Source organism: Podarcis bocagei (genome assembly GCF_964188305.1).
Source record: "Podarcis bocagei genome assembly, chromosome: 13".
NCBI lineage: Eukaryota > Metazoa > Chordata > Lepidosauria > Squamata > Lacertidae > Podarcis > Podarcis bocagei.
In genome coordinates this window covers 24,868,122-24,887,552 of record NC_138138.1, presented here as the reverse complement: position 1 = coordinate 24,887,552, position 19,431 = coordinate 24,868,122, and the positions used below count along the sequence as shown (strand labels likewise).

General features: G+C 47.3%; 1 protein-coding gene across 1 annotated transcript in view; it reads left to right on the top strand.

The window, feature by feature from the left end:
* The window catches only part of KAT2A (lysine acetyltransferase 2A), a 37,179-nt gene extending 17,748 nt beyond the window's left edge, over window positions 1-19,431 (top strand). The window contains 6 exon segments of the mRNA XM_081166260.1: window positions 1,091-1,234; window positions 1,753-1,867; window positions 3,999-4,035; window positions 4,184-4,247; window positions 5,466-5,550; window positions 18,485-19,431. Coding sequence (XP_081022386.1) covers window positions 1,091-1,234; window positions 1,753-1,867; window positions 3,999-4,035; window positions 4,184-4,247; window positions 5,466-5,550; window positions 18,485-18,678 — 639 coding nt within the window. The 3' untranslated portion in view covers window positions 18,679-19,431.

Sequence of the window (19,431 nt, the reverse complement as noted above, 5' to 3'; positions counted from 1 at the left end):
ATGAGAAAACTGCCACCTGCACCTTTTAATGGCTGGCCTGTGGAATTGGGAAGCTCTTCACAGTTCTGTGCGGAAAGAAGGATCACAGTTGCTCCCCAGAGGACTTTCAACCTAGAACAGAAAGGTGCAAGTCAGGGCTGGCGATTGGGAGGACCCAGTGATTTTTTTTGCTAAAAAAAATATTTATGAGGTGCTGGTACTCGTGGTGTTAAAGTGCTGTGGGTACCAACACAAAATGGCTGCCAAGGGCAACAAAAAAAGAGATGCTGATACTCCATACCAGTGAGTTTTTCCACATAAAAGAGCCTGTGTATGTCTGTGGGGAGACGAGGCATTCGCTTTTGGGCAGGAGAAGTCCACAGAGCTTTCAAAAGCAAGTCTTTGACTCTGAGTCTGCGAATCTCATACATATAGATGTGAGCTTTGATGTTCTCAACATGTACCAGACTAGGTATGCCTTATCGGTTCTCAATGCCAAAGACAGTGTACATTTAAAAAGTGCACGTGTGAGAGACTTTTTCAGTGGCGCAATGCAGAAGGTGGTTGTTTTGCACAGAGCTAATTGAGCATGCTGGAGCCTTGGCTTTTGAGTCAGCATTCCCTCTTCTTCCATCCTCATAAGGACGAGATACTTCCATTGTGTTGGGGAGGGAAAGAGGGAGCTAGGGTCAAAGCTTTCAGGTGAGAGAAGGGCACCATCTCAGTGCATGAATAGGTTCATGCTTTTCTTTTTCTAAGGTGGTATTATTATTATTATTATTATTATTATTATTATTATTATTATTATTATTACAGTGGTACCTCTGGTTGTGAACGGAATCCGTTCCGGAGGCCCGTTCTCAACATGAAAAGCCCGCAACCTGAAGTGCCGTATCTGTGCATGTGTGCGGCGTGATTTGGCGCTTGTGCGCGTGCACGATTTAGCGCTTCTGCGCATGCGCAAGTGGCGAAATCCAGAAGTAACCCTTTCTGGTACTTCCGGGTCGCCGCAGGACGCAACCTGAAAAAAACGTACCATGAGGTATGACTGTATTATTATTATTATTATTTGTTCTGAAAAATGAATGGACCTTTCATGTCTGGCCTCCAGGGCTTCTCCAAAGACATCAAAGTCCCCAAGAGCCGATACCTTGGCTATATCAAGGACTATGAGGGAGCCACCTTGATGGAGTGCGAACTGAATCCCCGGATCCCTTACACAGAGCTCTCTCATATCATCAAGAAGCAGAAGGAGGTGAGGAGGTAGAAAAGGAGAACAGTGAAATGTGCAATTGTTCCCAGAATTCAGTATTCAGAAGGTTACCAGTGGCTGCTTTGAGGAGGAGCTGTAGCTCAGTGGTAGAGCATCTGCCGATGATCTCAGGCTCAGTCCCCAGCATCCCCAGGTGTAGGGCTGGGAAGGACCTCTTCAGGAGCCACTACCTGCCAGTGTAGACAGTTCTGAGCTAGATGGACCCAAGGCTCTCACGCTGTAGATGGCAGTTTCCTGTGTACCCCATCCTGAAGTAGAAATTATTCTGAAACAAAAAAAATCACACACTGTATTTATATCGAATTCAGAATGTTGGCAACCCAGAGAAACATGCCTTTTTGATTCTGGCCTGTCACCCGCCCTCTGCTGTGCAAATACACAAGTTTAACCAGCCCTTTGTTGGGTGATCCATTATGGCCTTTCCCCTGGAGCTGGTCCTGCAGGGGTGTCCTGTGGGGATGGCAGTCCAAGGTGCATCACCTGCTCTCTTCTCCCTACAGATCATCAAGAAGTTGATAGAGAGGAAGCAGGCCCAGATCCGCAAAGTCTACCCCGGCCTCACTTGCTTCAAGGAAGGTGTTCGGCATATCCCTATCGAAAGCATACCAGGCATCCGTGAGTGCAGCTGGGTGGTAGCTGGGTAGTCTTTGGGAGAGTGAGCATGGCTTGTGGCATGAATAGTGCTGTGATGGGAGCAACTTCCTCCACGATCTCTGGCAGCTTCCCCCCCCCCCCAACCTGTGGCCTTCCAGGTATTTTGGACCCCAGCTCCCATCAAGGCCCAGCCAATGTCTCCAGTTGTCAAGGATGATGGGAGTTGTAGTCCAGCAACAACCACCAGGTTGGGGAAGGTTGAATTTGGGCGTGCCTTTTTCTCACCTTGCACCCATTCACTGCTTTCAGTCATCAGGAATTACCTCCACGACAAGCTTGTTGAAAGGGTTCAGACTTGGGGCAAACAAGATGCCCTTGTTAGGTTCTTATAAGAGGATTAGACCAGTGTTTCCTGGACTTGGCTCTCCAGCCGTTTTTGGGCTACAACTCCCATCATCCCTAGCTAGCAGGACCAGTGGTCAGGGATGATAGGAACTGTAGTCGAAAAACAGCTGGAGACCCACGCTTGGGAAAAACAATGGACTAGACAAATCCATGGAGGACAAGGCTGCCAATGGCTAGTAGCCACAACGGCTATGTTCTGTGCCACTGACGAAAGCAGCATTTCTCTGAATACCAATTGTTGGGAATTGCAGGGGGGCAGGGTGCTGTTGCACTCATGCCCTGCTTGTGGGGTTCCCACAGACATCTGGCTGGCCACTGTGAGAGCAAGACGTTGGACTAGATAGGTCATTGGCATCATCCTTTGTACATCCTTGTGAAGGCACGGTGGCAGATCTCTAGCAGAAGAAGCCAGTAATTCTCCTCCCCATTGCCTCCACCATGATGAAGAAGAAGAAGAAGAGTTTGGATTTGATATCCCGCCTTTCACTCCCCTTCAGGAGTCTCAAAGCGGCTAACATTCTCCTTTCCCTTCCTCCCCCACAACAGACACTCTGTGAGGTGAGTGGGGCTGAGAGACTTCAGAGAAGTGTGACTGGCCCAAGGTCACCCAGCAGCTGCATGTGGAGGAGCGGAGACACGAACCCGGTTTCCCAGATTACGTGACTACCGCTCTTAACCACTACACCACACTCTCTCTCACCACACTGGGTGCAAGGTGAGAAAAAGGCACGCCCAAATTCAACCTTCCCCAACTTGGTGGTTGTTGCTGGACTACAACTCCCATCATCCTTGACAACTGGAGACATTGGCTGGGCCTTGATGGGAGCTGGGGTCCAGTATGATGGTGCCATACTCCTCTGTTCTAAAGAGGTACCTATTTCAGCGGCTTCATTGCCTCTCTCCTCCAGAGAAGACCAACCAAGGAGTGTGTGATGTGTCGTGGGGGCAGGGTAGAGGGCCTTTTGTGATCCCCAGCAGGTCCCTAATTTGGGGTCACATTGGCCGTGTTTTGCTTTTTTTAGCTGTGCTTTGTTCCCTTCAGAGTCTGGTCAACAGCCAGGTATAAAACTGGAGAGAATGTTCTCCCCAGGTGACACTGCGGACTCTGGTGAATTTTCAGCAAAGGACATCTATTGGGGACGTGACCTCAGCCAGCACTCACTCATCTGGGGTTAGGAAGGGAGGAATGTCTGTGTTGGAAGATAAAAGACACCGGGAAATATGAAGCCCCACAGTTAACATATTTTTTCCGTGTATAACACGCCCTCATGTATAAGATGACCCCTATTTTTCGAACCCCAAATTAAGAAATCTATATGGGGGGCAGCGGAGATCGCCCTGAGTTGTTGAGGTTTTTGGAGGGAGGTCACCCTTCTGTTGTTGGGGAGGTTGCTGTGACCAATCACCCACACGCCTTGCTGCACCCACCAATTGCATGCCACAGCCCTGCAAGCCTCACTGCAGCTGCAAATCGCACACTCACTCTCCGCAGCTGCAGCCGCTCGCCCGCATGCCCGCAACCCCCTCTCTGCATTCACTCTCCATATATAAGATGGCCCCCAATTTTTGCCCATTTTTTTAAAAAAGCAAAATACATTATCTTCTACGTGTACAAATGTGGTGTTTTTTACAAATTGACTCCAGCGCTGTGGGGACTGCTGCTTGCTTGCTTGCTTGCTTGTTTCTGAGCTGGGCCTGGGTCATTTGTTACTTTTGCAATGATACAGGGACTCTCCTTCTTTTCCAGGAGAGACAGGATGGAAACCCTTGGGGAAGGAGAAAGGGTAAGTCATGTGACAAATTTCATGTTCTCCCCCTCGCAATGCTTCCTCTCTCTTGCAGCAGCAGCAACAAGATCTTGTTCCTACCTTAAGAGAGTCATTCAAATCTCTCTTATTAGCTGATGTTGTAGACTGTGAATTTCTCTTGCAGGAAGGAGCTCAGGGATCCTGACCAGCTGTATATAACCTTGAAAAACCTCCTGGCGCAAATCAAGGTGACTTGTCTGAATGACAATTTGGTGGGGTGGGGCGGTGCAGGGAGCTGGTGGTGCAAGCAAGATTTCTCCACCTGATGTAGTGGAGAAATAGTTGCATGTTGCAGTCCTAGTTTCGCGGTATTGTCCAACCCACACTTAACTGGGGAAAGATATCCTTACCCAGCCCATCTTCAGAATATGTTTGGGGCATTTTGGATTTGTGTGTAACAGGGGTGACAAACTGAATCTGGTTCAGAGAACTGAATCCCTAATTCCCCTGCCCACCAGCAGGCTAGCTTTGAAAAGGTGGGTGGGAGTGTTCACCTGTCAATCACCTGACATCAGGTGATTGACACACCTTCCCAAAGTTCAAAGGGCATCACTGTAAGTGTGCGTCAGCTGGTCGGTAGTTACAGCAACGGCCTTTGAAGATACACTTGGAGCACACCTTCAGAGGAGCTCACTGCAGCAGCCTGCAGAGGAAAGAATCCTGCATTCAAAGGAAGCAGTTTGGATCAAAACCACTTCCTCCGTGGGCTGGGGCAGGACCAAATTGGACTCGATAATTAGGCTCCTGTTCTGGAGGTTTTCTGCAACTCATGGAGTGAATGGAGGCAGATTGTGGGTGGTGTAAGGGTCTTTTGTTTTACACTCATACAAGTTTTGCAAGATGCACTAATTTTTTTTTTTTAAAAAGCTGTTTTGTTGTAAATGCAAACTGAAAACTTTTTTCAGGCTCCTGCCCACGTATTGTTTTTCCTAGCTGTTTCTCTGGCCTCAAAAGATCAACCTTCTTGTTTAGCTCACACACACAAATTTTCACAACAACAACAACACTTTATGAACTGGAGACCATTTCCAAAATAGATTAAAGACCGTTAAAAAAAAAAAACTAAACAGGGAGAATACAGCTATTCCATTTATTAAAACCGAGGTTCATAATGTGTGCATGCTTTTGAGTTACACAGAACTCTTCCTCTGGCTGGCTGTTTAAAAGGGTAAAAAGGGATAAGTGGTTTTTGAAAATGTTTCTGACTGAGGCCTGCCCACTGCCAACATCACAGTTTCTCTTCTTAATCTTCTTTTAACTTCTAGCCAGAGAACTGTGTTACTTGAAAAGCTTTCACACCATGTTGTGGATCTCTGTTAGTTCTAATAAATGTATTTAATCTCCCTGTTTTGGAAAGGTGGCATTACTGTTCTAACTAACTGGCTCTTTTTCTCCTTTCTGGCCAGACCCATCCCAGCGCCTGGCCGTTCATGGAACCGGTCAAGAAATCTGAGGCTCCAGACTACTATGAGATCATCCGTTTCCCCATTGGTAGGTAGTTTGACTTGGCCCTTGGTTAGAGGATTGATAAAAGTAAGGTGGAGTCAGTATGGCTGTTGTGAAAATATTTCAGATGACAGAATTGATGGAGATTAATTCCTGGATCATAATCGTGCCACAGGGGTGAAGGGTGTGGATTTCATTTTTTTTTTTTTTTTTATAAAATTTTTATTGGTTTTACAACATTTTTAAGAAAAACAGACAAACATTTAAAAATGACAAACATACATGTATAGTTTCAAACATATTTTCATAAACCTCCTTTCTAGGACTTCCCCATACCCCCCCCCTCTGCATCCCAATGTCCATAGTTCAACTAGCAACTCCCAGTTATTACTTTCCAATCTCTATCATCTTAGTCCTCTCTTACACTCTGACCTTATGTCCCTGTACCCCTTTGTTTCTGGAAACTACGACATTTTAACATTCATTAAGTTTATAGTAGTCCTTAAGATAGCTTTTAAATTTTCTCCATTCTTCTTCCACCGTCTCTTTTCGTTGGTCACGGATTCTGCCTGTCATCTCGGCCAGTGTCATGTAGTCCATCACTTTCATCTGCCATTCTTCCAAAGTGGGTAGGTCCTGTGTCTTCCAATACTTTGCGATGAGTATTCTTGCTGCTGTTGTGGCATACATGAAAAAAGCTCTATCTTTCTTTGTCACCAATTGGCCGACAATGCCCAAGAGGAAGGCCTCTGGTTTTTTAGAAAAGGTACATTTAAGCACCTTTTTCATTTCATTATAGATCATTTCCCAGAAGGCCTTAATCTTCGGGCATGTCCACCAAAGGTGATAAAAAGTACCTTCGGTCTCTTTACACTTCCAACATTTGTTATCGGGCAAATGATAGATTTTTGCCAGCTTGACTGGGGTCATGTACCACCTGTATACCATTTTCATAATGTTTTCCTTTAAGGCATTACATGCCGTAAATTTTATACCGGTGTTCCATAACCATTCCCAGTCAGCTGACATGATGTTATGTCCAACATCCTGAGCCCACTTAATCATAGCCGATTTAACTGTTTCATCCTGTGTGTTCCATTTCAACAACAAGTTGTACATTCTAGATAAATTCTTAGTATTGGGTTCTAACAATTCGGTTTCTAATTTTGATTTTTCCACCTGGAAGCCGACTTTCCTGTCCTGTTTAAAAAATTCCATTATTTGACGATATTGGAACCAATTTTCCACTTTATGCTTCAATTTCTCCTGACTTTGTAATTTGAATTTATCTCCATCCTGTTCTAAAATTTCCCAATACTTCGGCCATCCGACCTCCATATTGAGTTTTTTCACTGCATTAGCCTCCACTGGTGACACCCATCTAGGGGTTTTGTTTTCCAATAGATCTTTATATCTTATCCAAACATTAAGCAATGCTTTTCTGACAATGTGATTTTTGAAGGCACTGTTAACTTTATCATACCAAAGATATGCATGCCAACCAAAAGCGTTATTGAAACCTTCCAGATCCAAGATGTCTGTATTCTCGAGGAGCATCCATTCTTTGAGCCAGCAAAAAGCTGCTGCCTCATAATACAATTTTAGGTCCGGCAGGGCAAAGCCCCCTCTTTCTTTAGCATCTGTCAATATTTTAAATTTAATTCGGGGCTTTTTGCCCTGCCAGACAAATTTCGAGATATCTTTGTGCCACCTCTTAAAACATTCCATCTTATCAATAATCTGCAAGGTCTGAAACAAAAATAGCATTCTAGGCAATACATTCATTTTAATTACTGCAATTCGGCCTAGCATTGACAGTTTCAAATTTGACCATATTTCTAAATCTTTTTTAATTTCTGACCAACATTTTTCATAATTGTCCTTATACAAATTCTGATTCTTGGATGTTAGATAAACCCCTAGATATTTAACCTTCTTGACCACAGTCAAACCTGTTTCCTCTTGAAATTTCTCCTTTTCCATATCTGTTAGGTTTTTCCCTAAAACTTTGGTTTTTAGCTTGTTCAACTTAAATCCAGCTACCTGGCCAAACTGTTGTATTATTTCTAATACCTTTTTCGTGCTAGTGTTTGGCTCTTGCAAAGTCAATACTAAGTCATCTGCGAACGCTCTTAACTTGTAATGTTTAGCTCCGACCTGCACACCTTTAACCTGCTGGTCATTTCTTATCATATTCAGCAACACCTCCAGAACTGAGATAAAGAGTAATGGGGAAATCGGGCACCCCTGTCGTGTTCCTTTTTCTATCTTAAGTTCCTCAGTCACAACATTATTTACAATCAGTTTGGCTTTTTGTTCAGAGTATATTGCAGCCATACCATTCTCAAAACCCCGGCCTACCCCCATCCTATGAAGGTTCTTCTTCATAAAACTCCAAGAAATATTGTCAAAGGCTTTCTCCGCGTCCACAAAGATCAATACTGCTTTAGTGTTTATATTCACCTCTAGCTTTTCCAGAATGTCTATAACATTCCTTACATTGTCTGCCAGGTGTCTTTTAGGGAGAAAGCCTGCTTGGTCCTTATGAATCATCTCCATCAAAACTCTTTTGAGTCTTTTTGCCAAAATGTCTGCAAAAATTTTGTAATCCACATTGAGCAATGATATTGGGCGGTAGTTCTTGAGTTGGGTCTTTTCAGTCTCTGACTTTGGTATGAGTGAAATATATGCCTCTTTCCACGATTCAGGTGCCCTTTTTCCTTCAAGGATCTCATTACAAACTTCTCTTAATGGTTGAATCAACCATTCCTTCAGCGATTTGTAGTATCTAGAAGTCAGTCCATCTGGTCCCGGAGATTTACCCAATTGCATATTCTGAATGGCAGCCTCTATCTCTTGTTCTGAGATTCTCTGGTTCAGGTCCATCTTACTTTGCTGAGAGATGTTTTGTAATCCATATCTTCCAAGGAATTTGTCTATATCTTCTTCATTTTGCGGGCCTTGAGTGTAGAGTTTTTTGAAATAACTTAAAAAGCAATTTCTGATTTCATTGGGTTTAGATATGTTCTTTCCATCCACCTCTAGGCTTGTAACTGTATTTAGTTTCTGCCTTTTCTTCAATTGCCATGCCAAAAGTTTACCACATTTATTTGCTGATTCAAAAGTTTTTTGCTTCATTTGCTTTATCTTCCATTCAATCTCTTGGTTCATCAATTCCATATATTGAGTTTGATATAACTTGATCTCTCTTAAAATGTCCTGAGACTTTGGTTTTGTTCTTAATTTCCTCTCTCCTTCCTTTATCATTTCCAAGATCTTCTCTTTTTTCTCATTTTGTTTTTTCCTCTTTATTGAGTTTTGTTGAATCAAAAATCCTCTCATAACCGCTTTACTTGCATCCCAGATCACTCTTTTCTCCACGTCGGTCCTCAAATTTATTTCAAAATAGTCTTTTAGGGTCTTTTGGGCCTTCGTGAGAATCTCCTTATCTCGAAAGAGGGTGTCATTCATTCTCCATCTAAATTGACCAGTTATTGTGAGTTTCAACTCCATCTTCACGGCGTTATGGTCGGAGCAAGTTTTTGGGCAGATTTCCACTTTCTTGATCTTTGGAGCCAGTCCACTAGTAACCCAGATTTGGTCAATTCTGGTCCAGGTCATCATTGCTTGGGAGAAAAAGGTTCCCTCTCTCTCCAGAGGGTTCCTTGTTCTCCAGATGTCTATCAAGTCCATGTTTTCTGTCATTTCGAAAAAAGTCTTAGGGAGTCTCCCTTCTTTAGTGACTGTTAGTCTTTGTGCCTTGTCCATATTAGTGGAGACCACGCCATTCATGTCTCCCATGATTATCATATTGTAATCCAAATAGTCCGTCAAAGTTTCATGAAGTCTCTTAAAGAAGTCAGATTTGCCTTCATTTGGTGCATAAATTCCAACAACTAAGAATTTTTCTCCTTGTACTTGTATCTCCACAGCCAGATATCTCCCTTGTTCATCTTTGAATATCATTTTTGGAGCCCATTTCTCCTTCACATATATTACAACTCCTCTCTTCTTAACTTTGTCTGATGAAATAAATTCTTGTCCTAGCCTTTTATTTGAAAGTAATCTCCTGTGGGCTCTGGTTATGTGAGTTTCTTGTAAGCATATCAAGTCCAATTGTTCTTTATTCAATATATGAAATAATAATAATAATAATAAATTTTATTTATATCCCGCCCTCCCCAGCCGAAGCCGGGCTCAGGGCGGCTAACAACAATAAAACAGTACAAAAGTACAACATAAACAACATTCTAAAATCATTCATTATAAAAATTAATTAATTCAAGCCACTAGCAACCATTGGGCCAGAGCTCTGCGAAGATTGCCGAGGGAGGGAGTCAGGCTGTGCCCTGGCCAAAGGCCTGGTGGAACAGCTCTGTCTTGCAGGCCCTGCGGAAGGATGTCAAGTCCCGCAGGGCCCTGGTCTCTTGTGACAGAGTGTTCCACCAGATCGGGGCCACAGCCGAAAAAGCCCTGGCTCTGGTTGAGGCCAGCCTAACTTCTCTGTGGCCTGGGACCTTCAGGATGTTTTTATTTGAAGACCGTAGGTTTCTCTGTGGGGCATACCAGGAGAGGCGGTCCCGTAGGTACGAGGGTCCTAGGCCATATAGGGCTTTAAAGGTTAAGACCAGCACCTTAAACCTGATCCTGTACTCCACCGGGAGCCAGTGCAGCTGGTATAGCACCGGGTGAATGTGATCTCGCAGCGAAGACCTCGTAAGGAGTCTCGCTGCAGCATTCTGCACCCGCTGGAGTTTCTGGGTCAGTCTCAAGGGCAGCCCCACGTAGAGCGAGTTACAATAATCCAGTCTGGAGGTGACCGTCGCATGGATCACAGTGGCTAGGTCAGGGCGAGAGAGGTAAGGAGCCAACTGCTTAGCTTGGCGGAGATGGAAAAATGCCGCCTTTGTTATAGCTGCAATCTGCGCCTCCATGGAAAGGGAGGTGTCGAAGATTACACCCAAACTCTTAACGGACGGTGCTGGCACTAATTGCGCCCCCGCAAGAGATGGGAGTTGCCCCCCCAATCCCATATCGCCCCGTCCCAGCCACAGGACCTCTGTCTTCGAAGGATTTAGCTTCAACCGGCTCCCACGTAACCATCCAGCCACAGCTTCCAAACATCTGGTCAGTGTGTCTGGGGCCGAGTCAGGATGGCCATCCATCAACAGATAGAGTTGGGTGTCATCGGCATACTGATGACAACCCAGCCCAAAACTCCGAACAAGCTGGGCGAGGGGGCGCATAAAGATGTTGAAAAGCATCGGGGAGAGTATCGCACCCTGAGGTACTCCACACACCAAGGAGTGGCGCGATGACAATTCCCCCCCAAGCGCCACCCTCTGTCCCCGACCAGAGAGAAACGAGCGCAGCCATTGAAGGACTGTGCCCTGGATCCCCACGTCGGCAAGGCGGTGGTCCAGAAGTTCGTGATCGACCATGTCGAAAGCTGCTGATAGATCTAGAAGAATCAGCAGCCCCGACCCGCCTCGATCCAGCTGTCTACGAAGGTCATCTGTTAGGGCGACCAGAGCCGTCTCGGTCCCATGACCAGCGCGGAAGCCGGACTGGAATGGATCCAGAGCCGATGTTTCATCCAGAAACCCACCAAGCTGTTCAGCAACCGCTCTCTCAATCACCTTACCCAGGAACGGAAGATTCGAAACCGGGCGGTAATTGGATAGATCTAAAGGATCTAATGATGTTTTCTTTAAGAGCGGGCGCACCACTGCCTCCTTCAGTTCCCCTGGGAATGTCCCCGTGCCAAGGGACAAATTGATGATATCCCCCAGGAGGGCCCGCACCTCGTCTGGACACGCTCTAATCAGCCAAGACGGGCACGGATCGAGAGGACAGGTGGTGGGCTTTCCAGCTCGGAGGAGTCTGTCCACATCGGCTTGGGATATCTGGTCGAAGTGGTCCAATACTGGACCCGAGGACAGTCGAGGGGCCTCCAGTTCCTTTATTGTATCCAAATTGGCAGGGAGGTCATGGCGGAGCGACAAGACCTTCTCCGCAAAAAAGCTCGCAAATGCCTCACAGCCGTGTGTCAATTTGTTATTTAAATTTGGCTGTCCCTCAAGGGACGTTAAAGACCTGATTATACTAAATAATTGCGCTGGGCGAGAGCTAGCGGAGGCAATGGAGGCCGAGAAGTATGACTTTTTAGCAGCCTTCACCGCCATCTCGTAGGTTTTCATAAAAGCCCTATAAGATGTTCTTGAGGCTCCGTCACGGGCACCCCGCCATACTCGCTCTAGCCGTCTGAGGTCCCGCTTCATTTTCCGGAGCTCCTCGGTAAACCAGGGAGCCCGGTTTCTGCGGGGTCGCAGAGGGCGCTTAGGTGCGATCTCATCGATGGCTGCCAGGAGCTGGGCATTCCAGCCCTCAACAAGCTCAGTCAATGAGTCGCCAGGGGGAGCAAGGTCCCGCAAGGCTTGGCGGAATCTCTCAGGGTCCATCAGCCTCTGCGGGCGAGCCCAAATTGGCTCGCCACCTAAGCAGGGTGGGGGTGGAAAGTCAATCCTGGCTTTCAGAGCGTAGTGATCAGACCATGGCACCTTCGTCGAAGGAGACATGATCACATCTATACCGACGCCAAAGATCAAATCCAGCGTGTGGCCTGCTTGATGTGTGGGGCCCGAAACAAACTGGGAGAGCCCTAGTGTCGCCATGGAAGACACCAGGTCCAGAGCCTGTGAGGAGGGAGTGGCATCAGCATGGATGTTGAAATCCCCCAATACCAATAGGTTAGGGAACTCCAAGGCCCAGCCGGCCACCGCCTCCAATAGGCCTGACAGGGTGGCTGCTGGTGTGCTAGGTGGCCGGTACACCAGCCAGACAGCCAAGCTCTCCTCGGAGCCCCACACTAGGCCAACACATTCGATGCCGGGGATCGATGGCGATGGTAGAGCCCTGAAAGGACAATCTTCCCGGATTAATAATGCCACCCCTCCCCCCCGGCCCACAGTCCGCGACTGGTGGAGGACAGAGAAACCCGGGGGCGCCATCTCTCGTAAGGTAACTGTTGCCCCTTCGCGCACCCAGGTCTCCGTCACACAAGCCAGGTCGACCCCCTGCGAGATAAAGAAATCTCGCAGGGTGGCGGTTTTATTGCCTATAGACCTGGCATTGCACAGCACCAGTGACGGAGGTGAGTAATCCTTGCTCACCCTACCCTCGTCCCTCGGGATGGGGCGCAGATTGGAAAGGGTACGAGCGTATCCATATCTCGATCCCCTTCGCCTGTAACATCTGCCCCCACCGCCATACCTCCCTCGCCCCTCCACGGTCGCAATCCCAGGCCTCATAGTGGCCTCCATTGATGGCAATTAATATTATTCTTTCGCAGCCTAAAACAATAAAACCTTAAAACAATTAAAACAAAAAACAAAAACAACCCAGAAAACAATAAAACAATACAAACAAAAACTGCAAAAATTACAAATTCATCAAAATCTAACAAATTCCCCAGCCCACCCAAACATCCATCCCACCCCCATATATAGAATCGAAAGGGAAAGGGAGATATTAAAAAACAAAAACAAAACAAAACATGTTAAAAAGAGCTCTGCACTCCTCCGAGTCCTCCTGGGCAGTAGCAGCATCAGTGGCAACAACCATCCTTGTGAGGCCCCACCCTGGGCCAGATAGTAAGTGGCAGGAGCAGTCCTTGTGAGGCCTGTCAGGCCCTCCCTGGGCCAGGTGGTAAGTGGCAAGAAGGAGCAGGGCCCTCAGGCACTCACGCAGGAGAGTCTTCCTGGGCAGCAGAGCAGTCCTTGTGAGGCCCCAGGCCCCGCCCCAAGCCAGATGGTAAGTGGCAAGAGCAGGGCCCTCAGGCACTCACCACAGGGGAGTCTTCCTGGGCAGCAGAGCAGTCCTTGTGAGGCCCCAGGCCCTGCCCCAGGCCAGATGGTAAGTGGCAAGAGCAGGGCCCTCAGGCACTCACCACAGGGGAGTCTTCCTGGGCAGCAGAGCAGTCCTTGTGAGGCCCCAGGCCCTGCCCCAGGCCAGATGGTAAGTGGCAAGAGCAGGGCCCTCAGGCACTCACCACAGGGGAGTCTTCCTGGGCAGCAGAGCAGTCCTTGTGAGGCCCCAGGCCCTGCCCCAAGCCAGATGGTAAGTGGCAAGAGCAGGGCCCTCAGGCACTCACCACAGGGGAGTCTTCCTGGGCAGCAGAGCAGTCCTTGTGAGGCCCCAGGCCCTGCCCCAGGCCAGATGGTAAGTGGCAAGAGCAGGGCCCTCAGGCACTCACCACAGGGGAGTCTTCCTGGGCAGCAGAGCAGTCCTTGTGAGGCCCCAGGCCCTGCCCCAGGCCAGATGGTAAGTGGCAAGAGCAGGGCCCTCAGGCACTCACCACAGGGGAGTCTTCCTGGGCAGCAGAGCAGTCCTTGTGAGGCCCCAGGCCCTGCCCCAAGCCAGATGGTAAGTGGCAAGAGCAGGGCCCTCAGGCACTCACCACAGGGGAGTCTTCCTGGGCAGCAGAGCAGTCCTTGTGAGGCCCCAGGCCCTGCCCCAGGCCAGATGGTAAGTGGCAAGAGCAGGGCCCTCAGGCACTCACCACAGGGGAGTCTTCCTGGGCAGCAGAGCAGTCCTTGTGAGGCCCCAGGCCCTGCCCCAAGCCAGATGGTAAGTGGCAAGAGCAGGGCCCTCAGGCACTCACCACAGGGGAGTCTTCCTGGGCAGCAGAGCAGTCCTTGTGAGGCCCCAGGCCCTGCCCCAGGCCAGATGGTAAGTGGCAAGCGCAGGGCCCTCAGGCACTCACCACAGGGGAGTCTTCCTGGGCAGCAGAGCAGTCCTTGTGAGGCCCCAGGCCCTGCCCCAAGCCAGATGGTAAGTGGCAAGAGCAGGGCCCTCAGGCACTCACCATACTTGTCTTCTCTTCAAAGGCCCATTGAGCCCATTACAATTCCAACTAAGGAATTGCAAAGCCATCTTGTTATTTTCTTAAGGCTCCTCCAACAGCTCCAAGTTGTTGCTCTTCTTCTGATGGTGGTGGTTTTTGTCCAAACGAGAGATTCAGGATGTCCAGTGCTCTCCTCTGTTCTGCAAGTACGTCCACAGTCCCCTTCTGTAAATCCTCCTGGTATCTTGCCAAAAATTTGTCTTTATCTTGAATTGTCTTTATTTTCACTTTCTTTGCCTTGAAGTCAAATGACAGTCCTTGTGGAAACTCCCACCTAAATCGAATAGTGTTCTTCTTTAACAGGAGAACCAAGTCCTTGTAAAAGTTTCTTAAATCCAAAATGTATTTTGGGATATCTTTAAAGATCTGTACAGCTGAATTTCCAATTTGCAGGGCCTTTTCAAAGTGTAATCCTAATATTTTGTCTCTTTCCTCCTTGGATCTGAGTGTAATCAAGCAGTCTCTCGGTGTCTTTCTATCTTGCTTTTTACCCAATCTGAAGGCAGTCGTAATTTTAAATTCGTCTTCCTCAAGGTCCCAACAATCCGCAAACTCCCGTGTCAAGTATTCCACAAGGCTGTCTCTTTCGTTCTCCGGAATCAGTCTTAATTTTAAATTTCTCTCTTTCCTCTGTAACTCCCACAAGGCCAAAGTTGCATCATGCTCATAGACCTTCTTGGCAAGCGGCTCTAGCTTCTCCTGTGTCTCTCCGGCAGTGGCTTTGGCCTCCTCGGCAATTTGGCGCGTGGTGGCGTTCTCCTCTACCAATCTATTTATAGATTCTGTATTCTGGTTTAATCTTGCTGATATTTCTGTTAATTTTTGTGTGTTCTCTGAAGTCTGTTTTGTCAAAGACTCCAGGGTTTGGTTTATCTTGAGCAGGGCCTCTGTCACAGCTTCCATAGAGACGGCTGCTCCTTTGTCTTGACCTGTTGTTCCTGCTGATCCGGCTGTTGCGCCTGAGATTGAGCCTCTTTTCTTTGCCTGTTGCAGCTGCAACTGTTGTTGTTGCTGTTGTTGCTTGATCTTGGCTCTTGTGACTATCTCTTCTTGTGGGCCACTCATGTCAAGGTCAATTCCCACGGGATTTGTTCTCCCTTGGAAAATTCCACTGTCTTAAGCCGTGCCAAACTTTACTTTATCCTCTAGAGGGAGCAAATCAAAATGGCCATAGAGCAAGTTTTCCAAGTACCAAAACAAAGGAGACAATCCAAAAAGTAAGAAAAAGGGAGATTAACACAGTCAAAGTCAATGTTACTAAATACTTGTAACTTCAAATTGCCACAGTTGCCCAATTTATACTGTTTCTTCTTATAATATGCAATAGTCAGGCAGTGTGGAAACTTTGTATCAAAGTATCACTTCACAGGGAAAAGTCAGTTCAGTGTAGTAAGAAGGCAGACCGTTTCGTACTTTCAAGCAAATGAGACAGCAGAGGTTTTTTTCCTCCAAATAAGTCATGCAGTTAATGGTCAGATTCGCCTCCCCTCTGCCCTGCTTGCTAGAGGGGAGATCAAAGGTTTAAATGTCCGGTTTAGCTGATCAAAGGACGGATTTAAACGGATGCAGGTTTAGAGCTCCGTTGCTTTCACTTTCATGCAGTCGGGGGGAGGCAGACTTCCTTTGTTTAAATCTCCCCCGTTTTTAGCCCAATTTTTAAAATTGAAAGAGTCCCGGTTATTTTTCAGTTCTTACTCACGGGGAATCAGTCCGAATTTCTTTTCAGGAAGGAATCGGCGCTCTCCGCTTATGGCGACGCGGCTTCACTTCGCAGGCTGGGTAGCGACTCTCAGCACCGCGCTCACTCCCGATGTCGATCCGTAGCCTTTAAAAAGGCTCTTTCACGGTACCGGGGGGCGCGAAGGTGCCCACCGAGTCTCCTTGTTCTCAGGCTTCAGCGCCTGGGATTTTAGGGGTCCCCCGCTTGCCGTAGCGGGTAAGACCCGAACTTGCGAAGCAGTCCTTCTCCGGAGCTCGGAGCTAGGACCGCCATTAAGCGCTGGCACCGACCGGAAGTCTCGAAGGGTGTGGATTTCAGATTCCTGAGACTTGGCGCTTTTCTGTTCAATACATTAAAAGGGTTCCTAATTCTGCTAAGGGCAGAAATGAGCTTAGAAAGGTAAATTCAGTGTGATCTTGACATTTTTTGCTGCATTCGCTCGTGCATCTGTGGTTAGGAAGAGGTGGAGACTGTTGTTCATTACATACTGCATTGCCCCATGTATAACCCCCCAGGGATAGATTTCTCCCCCCAAAAAATCTTCAGAGAGTTTCCTTCTTTGCACTATACATTTAAAGCATTATACCACTTGAAACAGTTACGGCTTCACCCCCAATGCATCCTGGGAACTGTAGTTAGTACGGGCTTTAAGAGTTAGTAGGATACCTCTATTCCCCTCATTGAGCTTGCCGCTCTCAGAGTGGTTTAACAATCAACCCCTCTTCCCAGGGAACTCTGGGAGCTGTAGTTCTCTGAGGGGAATAGTGTCTCATAACAACTCCCTTAACTAACTACTGTTCCCAGGATGCCTTGGAGGAAGCTGTTGTATAATACAGCATGGGGTCCATTGTGCTGGGGACACCTGTGCTGAAGTGTACTACTTTGTACTTCTGTATTTTTGTGATGACTAGGGGTTTTAGCAAATAAATCTGACTAGCACCTGAACTCAGAGCAAACAGGCACAGACATCCCTTAAACAGCCTTGCTGTTCTTGCTATAATTTGCTTTTGTGTCTTTTCCCTCTTGTGCCCCCTGCTCCACCCGGTCTACTTCTCACATAAGCTGTTGCCCATTTCTGTTGATTATGAACAGAGTTTTATGAGCAATGAAGCCATGCATTATCCACTTTTTTTTTACTATACCCTGCAGAAGTTCCAGAAGGCTAGCTTCGTTAATCTGTTGCCACAAGCCCAACAGAGGGTCTTGTGGCACCTTTATGGTGGCATACAGCAAAATAGCGTGCAAGGATTTACACTGGCAATACAGAACTTTCTTCTCCCTCTTCACTGTCCCCAAATCTGTTCCAGGGGTTGGGAGAAACCCTAGAAGAGATTTAGGGGGCTCCTGGGGGGGGGGGAGTTTCATTGCACAAGCAGAAATCCTTGTGCTGACAGAACTATTTCATTACTGCTCTGTTGAAAAGCTCGAATCACATTTATTACTGAAAAGGCTTTGTGAACCACGTCATCAGATATCTCAACTGTAGTCCTAAACTGGTAGACATATATATATTCATGTGGCTGCTGAGTTTGGAGAGGAGTGAGATCAAAGTACAGTGGTACCTTGGTACTCGAAAGGCTTGGCTCCCAAACAAATTGGCTCCCAAATGCCGCAAACCCGGAAGTAAATGTTCCGGTTTGCGAACATTTTTCGGAAGCCGAACATCAGACGCAGCTTCCGCTTGAGTTCAGGTAGCTCCTGCAGCCAATCGGAAGCCACACCTTGGTTTTCAAACGTTTTTGGGAGTCGAACGGATTAAGTTTGAGAACCAAGGTACCACTGTACCACAAAAAAACAACCCTCAGTGGCAATTATATATAGAAGCAAAATGGTTCCAGTGATAAATGACAAAGCAGTGTTGATGATAACACAAACATCCTGGTGTACTGGTAAGCTAATAAAAACCCACTACAGTGGTACCTCAGGTTAAGTACTTAATTCGTTCCGGAGGTCCGTTCTTAACCTGAAACTGTTCTTAACCTGAAGCACCACTTTAGCTAATGGGGCCTCCTGCTCCCGCTGTGCCGCCGGAGCACGATTTCTGTTCTTATCCTGAAGCAAAGTTCTTAACCTGAAGCACTATTTCTGGGTTAGCGGAGTCTGTAACCTGAAGTGTATGTAACCTGAAGCGTATGTAACCCGAGGTACCACTGTATCTTGATATCAAGCCACGTGCAACAGAATGGATGAATTGTGATTAACAGTTTCCAGCTAGAATCTTTTATTATTATTATTATTATTATTATTATTATTATTATTATTATTATTATTATTTCTTCTTTGAACTGGTGGCTCTTCCTGCACAAGTGACCTTCTCCCCTCCAACCCCCTTGCCTCCTCCCCTGCCTCATCAGACCTCAAGACGATGACGGAGCGGCTCAAGAACCGCTACTACGTTACCAAGAAGCTGTTCATCGCCGACTTGCAGCGCATAATCACCAACTGCCGCGAGTACAACCCCCCCGAGAGCGATTACTGCAAGTGCGCCAACACCCTGGAGAAGTTCTTCTACTTCAAGCTCAAGGAAGGGGGCCTCATCGACAAGTAGTAGCATCTGGGCTTATTTCCCCCCACACCTCCGTCCTTCCATCTTGTGGGGACTCTCTTCCGGCTTGTGGCGAACAGCTGGCCGCTTCTCTGCTGCCTTTTGCCGCGCCTCACGCACAAACCACATCTGGGGTTGGCTGGATAAAAGAGCTTTTCCTTTTACGTGAGGGGGCGTGGGATGCGCACGGGTGCCATCTCTGTTGCATGCTTCTCCTTGCCCCTGAACAGACTGGGATCTGCCATCGGCCCTCTCGAATTTCCGAGCCTTATCACTCCATCTGTTGGGTCTTCCTTCTTAGAAGAGAGTCGTGTGGGAGTAGTCTGGGAGATCACCCCAGAAAAAGATTCTGAATCCTTGCATTATGCATCCGAAACAGGAAAGAGGGGTGTGAGAAGCCCTCTTCCCCGCCCCCATTTTTCCGTATATGTCTGTGGTTCTATGTTCTTGTGCTTCCATGTATTGGGAGAGTTTTTCACCTGCTTGCACTTCATCCTTGCTTTAAGATTCAGCCATTTCTTCTTGACATATGAATGTAGAAAAGGAGCACTTGAGGGGTAGAAGAGGACCAGGAGAGTTGGGGAGACTTTATTACAGACTTCAGCAATAAAGAGGTTTCTTTCCCCACCCCCCTCTTCAAAAGCCGTTGATGGGACCATGAAAAACAGAAGCCCTTCTTTTTGTTTTTGGCTAACTCACAACTTCCCAATATCCTGTTTGAATGCTGTTGGCCTGTCCTGTAGAGCAGTGTTTCCC